The sequence below is a fragment of the Gavialis gangeticus genome, unplaced genomic scaffold (genome assembly GCF_001723915.1).
Source record: "Gavialis gangeticus isolate Ggan-Ray unplaced genomic scaffold, GavGan_comp1, whole genome shotgun sequence".
Classification (NCBI taxonomy): Eukaryota; Metazoa; Chordata; order Crocodylia; family Gavialidae; genus Gavialis; species Gavialis gangeticus.
Window position 1 is genome coordinate 12,805,406 of NW_017728993.1, and position 15,149 is coordinate 12,820,554.

Sequence of the window (15,149 nt, forward strand, 5' to 3'; positions counted from 1 at the left end):
CCATCAGCCAGCCCTCACTGATCCAGCTGGGGAGCAAAGGGCCAGGGCCAGCCCTGCTCTGTGGAGCAGACAGCATGGCCCAGTCCAGGGCTGCAAAGCATGCTGGGGGACTGTGATTTAACTTGAACCAGGAAGAGGTCTGGGACAGAAGTTTCATAAACTGGTTTGACCCAAATCAGTTAATTCTGATACTACATTCAACCCCGTTTCTCTTAAACCAGTTTCAGCCATTTTGAAACTGGTTTATGTGCACTGAGCTTTTGTTCTGTTACAGGTTTAAACTAGTTTCTGATTGCTTAAACTGGTTTATGTGTAACTTCTGTCCCTAGCCACTACACCATGCATTAGAGAACATGATGAGTTGTCATGCATTTTCTGTTCTTTTTGAGTAGTGTTTTATGCATGGCTCTCTCAGGCTTTGGTGCCATGATTCCTAAGGCAACTTTTATTTACAAGAAAACCATGGAAATAATAATCCAGGTTCTCTTCTGTTATAAAGCAATGTAGCCCTGTTGATTTCTGTGTAGCCTCTGCTGATTAGTAAACCCTCAGGCTAACTACAGATAGTTAAGAAGCCGAGGCTGAATCAATTCAATCTTTGCAGGTTTGTCTAAGCGGCGTGGATTGAACTGATAAGCAAGTGAACAGACATTCACTTTTGTTTCTGGAAATTCAGCCACATGCCTGCAGTGGCCCAGGACAGGAGCTGGGGGGTGCTAGGGCACCCCTCCCTGCTCAGCTGAAGCAGACAGCTTGGGCCAAGGTTATACTGCCCACTGTGTGAGGGGGAATTTGCAGGGAAGGTATAAAGCATCCTGGGATGCTGGGAGACTGTGAGTTAACTTGAATCTGGAGGGGACCTGGGACAGAAATTCAATAAACTGATTTAACCTAAATCAATAAAGTCTAATACTATATCCATCCAGGTTTATCTTAAACTGCTTTCAAAATGACTGGAACCAGTTTATGTGCACTGAACTTCTGTTGTGTTACAGATTTGAACTGGTTTCCGATCACTTATACTGATTTATGTCCAACTTCTGTCCGTAGCCTCAGTCTCCAGCCTAGCGTTCTCATATAGCACCAAATTGTGCAAAATGCCTTTCAGGGCCTTGCCTCAGTATTTTTATCTGTAAACCCAAGGGCATTTGTACACATGTTTGCACCACAACTCTGGGCGCTTTTAAAAGGGCCTGGTGCTGCGGCACATGCATTTGTATAAATAGCGAAATGCACATCAGCACTGAGAAAATGGTGGTGGTGCACTTTTGAACTAAAGCACATCAAAGGTGTTTTAGTTCAGAAGTGCAGCAGCACCATTTTCTCAGTGCTGACATGCATTTTGTTGCTTATACAAGTGCACGTGATACAGTGCAGTGCCCATCAGCTTGCACACGGAGCAGACTCGATTGATAGAATCTGATCTGATATGTTGGATCTCTGATGCATCGCAGCACAAAAAAGTATGTGTATAAATGCTCTAAATGTTTTAAACATTTAAAAAAATGATGCTTTTCCAAGCTTTGCTGGAATCAATGAACAACATGCAAAAACCTTACTGAGAGAGAATGTTGCACATAAAGCTATAGCTTACATAACTCCACAGTCACAACCTCTATACTTTTCTTTAACATTTTCCACCTTGTGCATAATACCCTCTTCTACTCATTCCCCCCCCCCCCAGTGGAAAATGCCATGAGAAGTTTTATTACTGACTGGAGTGGTTTAAAAGGATGTTGCTGCTCTTGGAAGCCAAATTTAAATATTTCATGTTTAAAAGATTTACAGTATATGCCTACAGGAGAAAATACAGTTTTCATTATAACCACCAAGGCATAAGGATTAATACTCTTTCCCCAGAACCCACCCCCCTCTCTCTCCCCTCCCGGCAACTGGTTACAACTGACTTATATGTTCCTGGATGAGTAAGCCATGTGCATGTGTTGGGGTCATCCAGAATGAGATGTATTTTCCAGTAATTAAAGTCAGTTTTTACACCACCGTGCGGTGAAATCCATAGAGACAACAATTCTACAGAAAGATCAAGGAACCAAGTAGCTTTCCAGCCTTCTGGTTATATCATGCACTAGGGAGAGGGGAAGAGGATTGTTTACTTTAATTGAGACGGGTAAACCCTTTGTATTGAAATGTCTAACCACAGAAAATCTCCGAGGGCCCTGGTCTGCCCTCAGTAACCCTGCTGTAGCCCCAGTGAAGTTCCTACTGAAGACGGTTCCATGCTATAATAGACACTAATATTTCACCCTTAGGAAGTGTCTCCTCAACAGTAAGTGATGCAGAACATGAACTGATCAAGAATGCAGTCCAACTGCTACATGATAATTGGGCACTTGGGGACACAAAGTGACATGTTGCGCAAATGTTTTCTGGGAGGTCCCGCTGTAGCAAAGTCAGTTTGTTAATAATGGTCTGTTGAATGCTACACATGTTCCTTCTGTGTGTATGGTATGGTTATTCTTTCTAATGATTTCAGAGTGCAGTCAGTGTGCAATATGACCGATGGTAAAATCTGATTCAAAATGACAAAGCTGCACGACCGATGGAGGATTGGTAGAAATGGCCAAGTGAAGTGACATTCAGAAAATAAATAAATAAATTCCATAAACTAATGGTCAAATCTTGAAGACATTATTAAGAACTTATATCTTTCATTTTTTACCTGAAGAATGTTAGAGACTGGAAGTCTATGTTGCATAGCGTGACTGTATGTCCTGGTTTGGCCGGCTTCCTTAGGCTGGCCCCAGCCAATTGGTCAAAAGTCCCCAGCTGGAGTCTGGCAGAGAGGTGGAGTGGCATGGGGTGCCAAGCAGAAGTGTTATTGTCAGAGAGGCACAATGAGAGATGAGAACTAGGTTTTAGGCTATTTTAAAATTTTCTCTTGTCTTTCAGGAGAGCAGTGAATTGTTGGCTGGTAAGTTTGTGAGGTCAGAAATTATTTAGCCAATCATCAGAAATTTAATTTAGTTCATCTGCTGAGTTAGTTCTCTTTGTGCTGTGAAAGTCATCTAGCTTGTTTCCTTTCATACTTCTATAACCCCATGCACCCGTCTGGTCTCGAACATCCAGTCACATGCCGTGTGGCTCCGGTTGTTTAGGGTTGTCCGCTTATCCATTCCTGTGGTCCTGCCACGTAGATGTCCCTCCCCTAGGTAGTTTCTCCCCCAATCTCGCCTGCCATGACTTTGTATCTTATTCCAGTGGTGGGGGTCCGACTACTGGGGGGTTCTCGCGCATATGGGACTGCTGGACGCTGATCTTCTGCGAGGCTAAACCTTCCCTATACCTCGTCCTTACACCCTGCCTTAACAAGTTCCTGATGACCTTCAACCAGATCCCTGACTGCTGGCGCCCCGTGTCCTCTTGCAGAGATGGGCTATGGGTCAGCCGGACCAAACCCTCACACTACCCACCAGGTCTCACACCTGTCTATCTTCCCTTGAGACTGCCCACCCCCTTTAGGTTTAGCCAACACTTGGGCTCTCTCTGCTGTACCTTGCAACCCCTCCAAAAGTGGGAAACCAAAAAATAAACCAAAGGAAAAATACCAACAACAGAGAAATACACGTGCTGCTTAGGAGAGGCCCTCTGCCCCCTTATCACCTGCTCCTGCAGCCTGCTCTACACCGGCAGGCCCCGGCCCCTAAGGCCCTTAGCTGGCCTCGAACTGGCTCCGTATTGGACTGCAGGCTGCTATGTTTTCCCCTCCAGTTTTCGCCCAGCCTGTACATTCACTGGACCCTTGGTGGTCCCTCTCGCTATGTCTTCCCCCACGTCTCCCGCCAGGTGGCTCTGTACTGCTGGGGCCCATCTTCTGCAGCCCTTCACGCTGCTTATGCCCTTCGTTCCCCACCTGGGACACCTCCTCAAGCCCTGCCGAGTCAACAGCGGTCCCACCTGGTCTGGTGTCTTGACCTCTGTGGGTCTCTCCGGCTCTTTGGGGGTAACTCCCACTGTCCCACTTCTCCTGCTCCTCTCGGTCTTCCAGTCTGAGTTCCCGGTCTGGGCAGGGTGCCTCTGCTCCTTCACTCCCTGTGCCACCGCCGCCGGTATCCTCCCCATGGTGGACTTCACAGAGTCCTCCTATGCTGCAAGAGGCAGTTCTCCCTCCTATTACACCCTGTGGGGTCTCCAGGAGCGTCCTCCCAGCTGGTGATCCTCCCGTTCTCTCCCCCACTTCCACGCCAGCGCCTCTTTTTATTTCCCCCGTCCAGTTTCTGCCACTCCTCTTATCAGCTGGCTGCAGCTTTATAAAGGCACGGCTAACGAGCCACCCGGGTCCCACCGCCATTTCCAGCTTCGCCGCGGCTCCTGCTACAAGTGAGGGATTTTCTGTTTTTTCCTTTTTTCTTTCTCCTTCCCCGACGCGTTCCTGACCCCAGGATTCCGCCCTAGCTCCTCGGGGTCTGTCCCTCGGTTCCTCCCCACGACACCCCACTGTAATCACCAATCTGAAATATAGTCCTCAGATAACATTTTAATAAATGTTGTCAGATATTATTTTTATACCTGATAATTGGTTTTTTAGTATACTCTAGTGTGTGTGTGTGTGTGTGTGTGTGTGTGCGCGCGCACACACACACACACACATACTATGTATATGCCTGGAGATATGAATATGATTTGGTTTCTTTTTTTTACTAGTTATAAAAATATTTCAAAAGCGTATTTGCAATCTTAAGGATGCATTTATTGATGTTTAAATAGACATTTCAAAAGTCATAGTTTTGCTTACTCAAATAGAAATTCCATGTGCAGGAAATATTTGGGTTTTTTAGCCCTCCCTTATACAAAAGTCATGTTATTTTGGGGGCAGAGTGTACCAAATACTTCCTCTAGTCAGGCCACTAAAGATTCCCATTAACATCTGTAGAAGCAGGACTTGTCCTGACAATTACTTTTTATTGTAGAACTTATAAATATCTCAAAAAATAGCTATTTTTAGCATCAGTCCTGACATAGCTTACTAGAACTGGCACATGAGCAGTATACATTTATATCATACAATAGTGGCATTCAAATCATCAGCATTTGTAATATGTTTTGCAGTTACTGAAGTGAGTACAACAGCTTGCTACAAGACTGGAAGGGCTTTCATTTCAATACTGAAGTCAGTCATTATAGAGGTTATCATTTTCATGCTCAGAAATTCATGTCATTTTCATAAATCATTCATTTCATTTCATAAATCATGCCTTGCAGCAGCAGCAGAATGGGAACTTATTGCTGGACATTGATGAAAATCTTGTTTCGGTGACTCAGGTAAGGTTGTGACACTAAAGATGCTATAAGGAAATGTAGCTAAAATTGCTACTAGGAGTAACACAATTTGAAAACTTTCAGTTCAGGATTAACTGTACCAGGATGTAGTTAATGCCGAATATGAATAATTTAATGTAAAAGATGGAAAAATTCAACTATGTAGACAGGCTAAAAGTAGTATTAAATTATGGAAACAAAGGGTAGGAATTGCTGACCAAAACCTGATGTTATAAATGGATGAAACTCTTCGTACTTAAAAAGGATCTGTATTCATTCACACTGGCAGAGAAACAGGTTAAGACCAGAATGCAGGATGTCACAGCCAGATCCTGAGATTTGGATGGCCTTTAAATGCAGATCCTAAGATCTCTACTCAAATCTTTCTTAGTAAATAGTATATGAAATTATTTTCCTACTTATTTTTTAGCTCCTTGGGCCTTGGTGTATGCAAGATTGCTATTGCATGAAAATTAATTCTCCTATGAACACATTACTCTTCTGCTGGGGCATTACAAATAGGAATTTATAAAATAATCAATAAAAAAAAGTTAAGGCCATTCCATCTTGCTCTGTCCAGCTGTTGGGCCTCCATCACTGTTGTACCAGCGTCCTTGCCAGGAGGCAGATGGTATGATCCTACTGCATGGGTGGATGCAGGATCATAGCGGCAGGGCTGTGGTCACACCACCCTTGGCTATGTGTGCCTACACAGTGAAGAGTTTCTTATGAATGTGCCACTCAGCTGAAGGGGGTATGACCACAATCCTTTGCTGTGATCTTGAATGTCAGTGAGATCTCTGGCATATCACCACATCTCCTGCTGGGAGCTCCAGATTTGCCACGGGCTTCAGAGCTCATCAACTAGTCAGTATGGGGGTCTGTAACAAGGGGCCTACTCGGGGCCAATCTCTCTGTGGCCCGCCCACCTGTTCGTGGGTTAACTGCCCACGTTCTCACCCGCCATGCCTTGTTGTTAATATTTAATTAGTAGATGTTAATAAGCGGGAAGCTGCCCATTTTTGGCCCTGATGCCAGGGGGCGCTGTCTGCGGATCCTTTCCTCTTCTACACCACAGCCCAAGCCTCGCAGATGGCATCTAGTTGTTCTCATCATCACTGGCCCCCCTACACTGGGTCCCCAAATCCTCCTGATTGAACCCCAACCTAGAGTCTTCTCATCAGGCAGCCTCATCCACCTTCATATTGGGCAGCATAGCTCCCTGACCCACTTCCCCTTCCAGGTGTGGTCCCCCCACTGGGACCTTCGGCTCTCTAGCCCTGGCCCACCTCCAGGCCAGTCGAAACCCCAGGCCCTCAGCTCTTAGGCATTCCTCACACTGGGCCTCCGGCCCTTTGACCTTTCCAGTCCTGGCCCCAGCAGGGGCCAGTCAGGGGAAGTTCAGACAGGCATTGGGTCTATGTCCCTTTTCTCTCTCCAAGGGTCCACTCTCTGGGCCCTCCAAAAGCAAGGGGTAACCCACCCGGTTGTGGGGGCTAGGGGTTAAGGCACCCCAACCACCTTTCACCGGGGTGCTAACTGGCCTGGCATTTCCTGGGGGCTCCCACACCACTGGGAGCCCCACCAAGCCACTCCTAGCAGGGTGCAGTTTTAGGTCATGCCCAGGACCAGGAGCCTCCTTACCAACCCCTGCAGCTTCTCTCTTACCTCCAGATGATACCAGCAGCCCTCTGGCCAGGCAATGTTGTTGCCTGGCCTCCAGCAGCAGAGCTGCCCTGATTATATGGGCAGCCCTGAATCTAAAATGGCTGCCCTAATCAGGCACCTGGCAGCTGCTGCCTTCTTGCCCTTAAAGTGTCAGGCACCAACAATGCCCTGCCACAGGGTCTATCCAGAGAACCTGCTTTTAAGCATCTCCAGACCCTGCTGCTGTTTGCTCTTCTCCTCCCTCCTTTCCCTCTCCTCTCCCTCCCCCCCATCTCTGACCATCACCAAAATTCATCAACAAGAGAAACAAAGAGACAGGAAGTGGTGAGACCTCCAGAACTGCATGCAAGCAGGGGCTATGTGTCAGTGCTGGCCACTTCTCCCCTCCTTCCCTACTGCTGTGGGAACAAAGGAGAGGAAGAGTGAGCAACAGCAGCACTGCAGAGCTTCTTAAACGCAAACCCTGCTCTGACCAACTGATGAGCTCACAGTGCTCACATACATGCAGAGCTCAAAGCAAGAGCTGCCCTGGCATGCTGATAAACTCTGAGCTTGCAGTGCGTGCCATGCGGAGTCAAAGGGGGAGTGTGTGACCACATCACAATCTCCCTCTGGACCTGCCTCTGCCCCAGTCTTGAATTTCCATGAATTTCCACATCCTATAGCACTTTGAATCATCAGGGGACTGATCCCATGGGCCAGTAAGCACCCAGTGAAGTAGATCAGCTGTGCTGAAACGTATTTTGGTAATGTCTGTTTATAGCCTACATAAAGTTTGGCTGTTGTCACAAGACACCTCCAGGAGCCGCAGGTAACAGTCAGCATGAAGTATTATTATTCAGACTTTTCTAGACATTTGTAAGAATAAATGGCCGTGACATTTGCACACAGAACACACTGACTTACTCAGCCCTTTGTAAAAGTTGCTTCTAACAGACTTTCATATTTAATGCACTAAAGAATAAAGGAAACAAGTTAAAAAATGAAGGGTTCTAATCTTCTTCCCATACACATGGGCAAATCCCATTCACATTCGTATTATAAGGCCCCGCGAGGCATTCAAGTAAAGGCATGATAGGATCTGATGTGTGATCTGCCATGCCACATGTGCATAGCAGGAGGTATGATTGTGGGATCTAGCATCAGATCCAATCATGTCTTATTGCCAGTGCAGAAGGAGCCTGGGATTATGATTCTGAGCCCCCTGCCCTGGCAAGTGGCAGCCTCCCACATCTGGGAGCCTATGAGAGTATAAGTTTTTTGTTGTGATGCTTTAGTGTATGAGGAAAGGAGAATGATATGATTGGTATGTTAGCTGGTAAGGGAAAATGGTTAAAACCAGAATCCCAGTCTAATTAATTGTTCAAGAATTATCAGAATATAATTATGTTCCACAAAAAGTAAAGAAAAATTCTTGCTTTTTTAAATAAGTGTTTTCATACTTGTTGTGTTTTGGGGGGTTTTGCAATAAAATATGAAACAGCATATATTTTGTTTTTACATTTTTTACCATAAGGTTAGAAAATTTTAGCGGGAAAAATAATTTCAAAAAGCAAACAAATTGAACTATCTCTATAAATTGTTATTTTTATTTTTCTACTGACCGATTTATCACATCAGGTTGATAATGATACAGTAATTCATACCGCATGGTTACAGGAGTAATATGCCTTTATGAAATACATCAGGTATTGTTCGGTATTGTATAAATCCCTCAAAAAATAAACGCATAGCGTATGCTGCTACGATAGTACTCCAGAAACAGATAAAGTAGCTGTTTCAGAGAAAATTGTTTAATGCCAAATAAACTATGAATTTTTAGCAGATTAAAGCAGAAGAAATCACTACAGTTTGTTAGATCACTATGAACCATGCTCACAATATTTTAGCTTCTGCTTAGCAAGGGGCAGCAGGTTAGGTTACAATCTGAAGAAGCAAGACTTCTTCTGAATTCCTTGGACAAAAAACTGTCTCTGGCACCCTCCCCAATCTAAATTTCTCTCTGTAAGAGAAGACAACAGAGGGAAAATATCTTTATTTTGAACATATCAATTCTCCATGTTTATTAATTGTTTTCACTGTGCTGCATGCATCATCTGTGCTTCTGCTCAAGACTAAATAGCAATATATTCTTCTTTTTGCAGGCTGTTACCCAACTAGAGCTTTTTGGGGACATGTCCACTCCTCCCGATGTAACCTCTCCCCCAGTAAGTACCCAGGGGGAAAAGTCCAACTCTTTTTACAGTTCCAGTCATCCTTTTACCTTGCTTAAAAATGTCTGGATCCAAAGACGTCCAAGAGGGGGGAGGGGGGCAGGGTTTCAAAATGTTTTTCAAGTCATAGTAAAGTACAAGTAAACTGTGAATCAAATAAAGTAGAGGGGGTGAGAGGGATTCCTTTTTTGCCCATTACTGCTCCTCTGTGATGTTACTGGTCTTTTTAGTGAAAAAAGGTGGCCTACTATGGCAATGCCGTAGGTGGCTGTAGTCTTGCATTTCCTTCCTATGTGCTCTGTTGTCCTCTCTAAAACACAGCATCCCAGTCCTGCAGTTGCAATAAGAGGAAGAATCTCAGTGCCAATTACAGCCTTGTGTGAAATCACTTTTCAGTTACTTTAAAGATGACATCCAAGCACTACAGTTAGAGAGAGAAGAAGAATCTAAAAACAAAGGAGGAAAGTGCAGATGATATTTTAAACAGAAGACGAGCTTTGGATAAGCTTTCTGCCTTTTAGTCAACAAGAGTGTTTTTCCAAGTCACTTTAAAGTTTCTCAACAGATTGTGAGCTTGGGGGGTATTAACAGGCATCTTATCAGACAGGGAAGCCGCAACACTGAAAGGATAGCAACTTTTGCAGAACTTTTTGCTGCTGCCAGAAATAAAGTTTGGCTCTCCTGACTCCTAATCCGTAGCTTTAACAACTAGATCAGGCTTCTGCTAACGTTTCTATCAATGTGCTGCTTGTGTTACTTGTGTTTTCGTACGGAGCTGTATCTCTCCCTTCTGCAAGTCCTCACCCCATATGGAGCTATCGTGCAGGACTCGGTTTCAATGGGGCTGGGTTTTTCCAGCCACCAGATCAGTCAAATGCGCACACACACACACTCACTCTCTCTCTCTCTCTCTCGTGATATGCCTGACCCGACTGGGTTGATCAGCATGGACAGGCTGACACCCTCAAATGCCAGGAATCAGTTCATTAAGGTAACAACAAAATGCAGTCAGACACAAGCACACAGGTGAACAGAATACCTCTGAATCAGGCTGGGAGTCATGCGGGCGGGGGCATGGTCCAGCATGCAGATCATTAAGTCACTTCTGAGCCAGACTGGGTCAATCAGCCTGTACAAGCTGATCCCCTTATGTGTCTCAAACTCAATACATCCCAATCTTTTGCCTTAACTGTCCTAGTGGTGATAGCCTCTTGATGAGCAGACTCCACAGTATTCTTGGGCTTTACAGGGATCTTTGGCTTAGGTAAAAGAAGTGTTGCTGCAGAGCAAGTGGGGAAGGGGAAATAGAGAAGGAAATATACACCCAGTTACCACCAGTTTGACTATAAAAGTTATTTACTGCTAAATATATGAAATTTGTGATGGTACTAGTAGTAATAGACATGCAAGGAAAAACAAACAAAGACAATTACGATATTGCCCTGGTTCAGTTGAGTGTTTGGGGAAACCTAGCTCAAGCTTAATTAATAAAATTCAGATTCAGAAAACTATGCCTAGAGAGAAAAAGAGAGAGAGAGAGAGAGCTGGGATCTCACCGTTGCAGGGCACTCGGGTGTTTCATTGACAGGCAATGTTCCCAGCACGATTGTTGAAGGTTAAACCAGCAACCAAAAGAAATGATTCGTTTCTTTCAGCTTCTCGAGAACAACAGCGGACGGTGTCAAAGAGATTTCTCCCTCTTGAAGCACGCTGTTTGCCTCTTTACAGCTTTCTTATACCCTTAGTCCAGCCTCTTCAAAGCATTCTTTAAATTGTGTACATCAAGAGGGTCCCAAGCCATCATTGACATGGAAAATCCTGTTATAGAAACAGTTTCAATTTAAATGAATTACCTTTTTCAGTGACAAGGTTTGGAACATCTCATCTGTTCTGGAACAGCTCAAGAAACTGGTTAACAACCAGGAAAAACATAAAGTTTTAAGGAGTAACCAGACACCTAGGAGCCAGCTTGAAATTATTATGATTATAGAAGATATACTAGAAGGGATACCACATTGTTTCTTCTCAGATGGCCTAGCTATGCTTGCACTGTGAAGTCAGCATCAGTGTTTTGTATTTTACCTGTTGTGAATAAGCCTCAGCTTAGCATGACTTTTAGATCTTACTGTAATCTTTTAACAGATTTAAGGGGCTTGATTACTTGGATTTTTCATAAACTTTGTGGGGAGGACTTCCACCAGTGATCCCAGGAAAAGTATGACAGCATTTGTGGTCAGGGCTCGAATGGGCTGAATGTTGTGATGAACACTCAACCATTGTTCAAATGTTGCCTGTACCCGCTCTGACTCAGTCTCTAACCCAGCAACCGAGTTTTAGTCAATCAAGTTTAAATAGGCCTCTCATACTGGGACCAGGAAATGTACAGTCCAAGATGCCTATTAAACTTTTCTTCTGCTTAGTTCTGGTTAGATGAAGTGTGTGTGGTGGGGGGGAATTAAAAAAGTCCTTTTTCAGTCCAGCAAGCTGGGTGCCAGGGCTCCTTCAGGAACACGGAGCTGACAAGTAACAAAGGGATGTGGCACTGCAGTGCATGCCAGCTTCCTGGCAAGCAGCAGAAACAGCAGCTGATTTATCACCAGTGTATTTTATTCCTGTCTCATTTTATAGACTCCTGCAACTCCAGGTGATGCCTTTATCCCATCTTCATCCCAATCACTTCCTGGTAGTACAGACATGTTTGGTTCTGTACCGTTCAGCACTGCTGCCGTACCCTCAGGTAAGACAACTGTAGAATTATTTCAAGAGAGATTTTTGCAGTCGTTTATTTTGCAAGTATCCATTTGACAAAGCCATGTGTCCTTTTCTGGCTTGTATCTCAATATCCAAAACATAAGGGATAAAAAAAATGTTCTACTACAGAAACGTGTCTGTTCTAACAGAATTACAAAGAGTCCACAGTAAAGTGCTGCCGAACAAAGACAATCCAGTTATGTACCAGACGGAGACTGCATGCAGACTTTGCTAAAATTCTTCTTAGGATTTAAAAAAAAGAGAGCTGGGTCTTAAATGAAAGTTCAAATATATTATTTAAATACTTATGAGATATTATAGCAGGAGGATATTTACTGGTAGCTTTGAATTTGCAGTACTAACAAGGGATAGTCTGGACTACATCTAGCCAATAGGGGCAGGGTGTGAGACATTAAGAATGAGTGTGCATGTGGATGTGGGTAGGTGTTAATTTCGTAATATTTTAGCCACACTTTCCCATCTTCCTCCAAAGAGGCAGAACTGCCAGGGTCTGCCCCAGGGAGGAGAGGCAGCAGGGGCTGGGTCAGCTGTAGAAGCAATGCCAGTTGGATTAGCAGTGAGGGTGGCTTACCCATCCTAGACGCTATCTAAGTAGGCACCTGAGACTTATGTCCAGTGGCTCACCCTTCATTAAGCTACTGTTCCTTGGTTCTCAAAATTCAGAAACTATGGAATGATCTACTTTCAGGCACAGGACACGTTGGTTTGATTCCTGGTCTCCCCATCTCTTTCTTTCGGGGCTGCAAGAGTTTAAACCACTGCAGAAGCATCTCATTCTTACCCATTTGGGAAGGAGAAAAAGGGAGTGCTTTGAATCATGCAGCAGCAACTTTCAAAATGCTCAGCCCTTTCACTCTTTTGTACTGCAGCATCTGTCTCTAAGTGGTACATGGTGAATAGCCTTTCACTCTGCCAGTGGTCGTGTTTAAGTTGACACTTGAAAGTAACATGCTTCATACTTGCCCTTGCATGTCAGGTGTTTATAAACAAAAAAAATTGCTATACTTTGTAAAACCATCCTGTGTCCCTCAGCAAGAAATATTGTGGGAGCAGGGCTAGGCTTTATGGTTATGGTCATTGCCCTGACAAGGTTGTGCAATACCTTCCATCACAAAAAAAGAAAATCCATAACCACATATTTAAGTACATGTGTAGCTGTGTTGTATTTCCTTTCATTGCTCTCAGCTAAATGATTTCAAGATCAGTTGTATGTGGTTTTTACCTGGCTGTCATACCCCTTTAGAGTTTGCACTACCATAAATCTAGAAATAAACAAAAACATACAGAGTAAGAGTAGGTTTCTTTTATGCCATGACAACAGAAAAAAGAGAAGCGAAATGCTACAATATAAAATATTAACAGTAAATTAACATTGTTAATGTAGCACTTGGGTCTCGTATTAATATATCATATTTTGTATTCATAAAGCATAAGTGCGTTGGTTTCTTCTTTAATGGAGATTTGCAGGGCAGAGGTTTAGAAATCTTTTCTTACATACAAAGTTGAAAGCTGCTTTCAATTAATCTTTTCCCTTACAATTGTCAATGACATCAGGTCTGATCCTAGAATCCTTATTCAGTCAAAACCTTCATTAGTTTGAAAAGAAAGTTGGATCTGAAAACAAGTCAAATCAAAGCTTAAATAATTTATTTACTTGTGTTTTTTAATCTTCAACTCTTTAACTGGGTTTTCATTACAAGTTTTCCCTAAAGCAGAATTTGGCATACAAAGCACAGCATTACAGACCTTTACTTTTCCAGGTCGTAATCAGTTTGAAATCAATTCCATGGTTCCTTAACCACTTTAGGGTGCTGCTGTAATTGGTAGTAGAAGGCAGGGGAGATTTGTACCTTATAGGCTAACAAAAAAGGTAGATATGTAATCACAAGATTTCGTGAGCTTTGGAAGTGCTGTAATAAGACATGCATAGAGCAGTATTTTTTTTCATCTGATGAAGTGAACCTGGGCTCATGAAAGCTTGCCCCGCCCCCAAACACACACATCATATTTATTTAAAAATGTCGACCCTGATAAATTAGAGTCTATATATAGACAATTTATAAATTTGTTTAATTTTCCAGGTATCAAATCTAATTATTGGAGGGTTCTCTTAAAATTGTCCTCCCCACAGCAGGGAAAGCAGTGGCTGGGGTGGGGGGCATGTCAAGTGGCTCCCTTACCCTCAACCCCCCACTTCTTCCCCTTACAGCCTTCCTATCCCCTCTCTGCCATCAGCACCCCCACCAACTGCCCACAACCTCTGCCTGTCCTCTCCCATGCCCCACAGTTTCTGCGCCTTCCCACCACTCCCCAGTCTTTGACCCTTTCCCCCCACAACATGAGTGTCACATGCTGGTGGGTTTTTTTCCCTCCCAAAGCAGAGCATGTGGAAGCACTTGCCCTGCTGGCCATGCAGTAATGTCAGTGCTGCTGTTTGGCTGGGCAGGAGCCATGCAGCAGTGGCAATGCTGGTTGTTCAAGCAAAGGACAGAGTTCCCATGTGCTTGGTGCCCAGGAGAGAACCCAGCCTGAGACAGAGCTGAACTGTGCTTGACAGTAATGGGAGGAAGCAAAGGGAGCAGGGGCAGAAGCTGCAAGAGGACAACTGGAGGTGGAGGTAGGAGGCTGCTATGGGTCTGACTTGGGCTCAAGGCCAGAGTCAGAGCCGCAGCAGGCACCTACCCCCTCCAGCTTTGTACACAAATCTAAAACAAAGGGCTTTTCCCCCCATGCTGATACATTTGGGGGGTGGGGGGGAGCCTGATCTTAGATTCAAGTAAATATGGTATTTATTTGGGTATTCTACAAGGTACAAATCTACCCTGCCTTCTAGTTGACTTCAGGCTAACATGGCTAACTATGTCTTTGCACAAAATTGTAGAGGTCAAACCTGCTTTTCCAGGTCCATTTGGCTATGTTATAACATGTACATGTGCATAGGCAATGCACAAGGGGTACAAGGGGCATGTGTCCCCCCAGATTCCTGTGCTGATGGTGAGGTGCAGAGTTGCAGCTCGATTGGAGCTGGGGCCCAGCAGTAGCAGGGATGGTGGTGGCACAATTTCTGCAGTAATGGCAGGGTGCGGGGCTGCAGCCCGGCTGGTGCCAACACCCATCAGCAGCACGGCAGTGGCAACGGGATGGAGTTGTGGCCCCCACTGTCAACTCTTACATGTCAGCTGTATTTTCATAGATTTCATAGACATTAGGGCTGGAAGG

The 15,149-nt window shown here is 44.4% G+C and overlaps 1 protein-coding gene across 1 annotated transcript in view; it reads left to right on the forward strand.

Moving 5' to 3' along the window:
- Positions 1 to 15,149, forward strand: part of DAB1 (DAB1, reelin adaptor protein) — a 340,711-nt gene that overhangs the window by 301,892 nt on the left and 23,670 nt on the right. The window contains exons 10-11 of the mRNA XM_019501227.1: positions 9,090 to 9,152; positions 11,787 to 11,895. Of these exons, the coding sequence (XP_019356772.1) occupies positions 9,090 to 9,152; positions 11,787 to 11,895 (172 nt within the window). The remainder of the gene's footprint in view (positions 1 to 9,089; positions 9,153 to 11,786; positions 11,896 to 15,149) is intronic.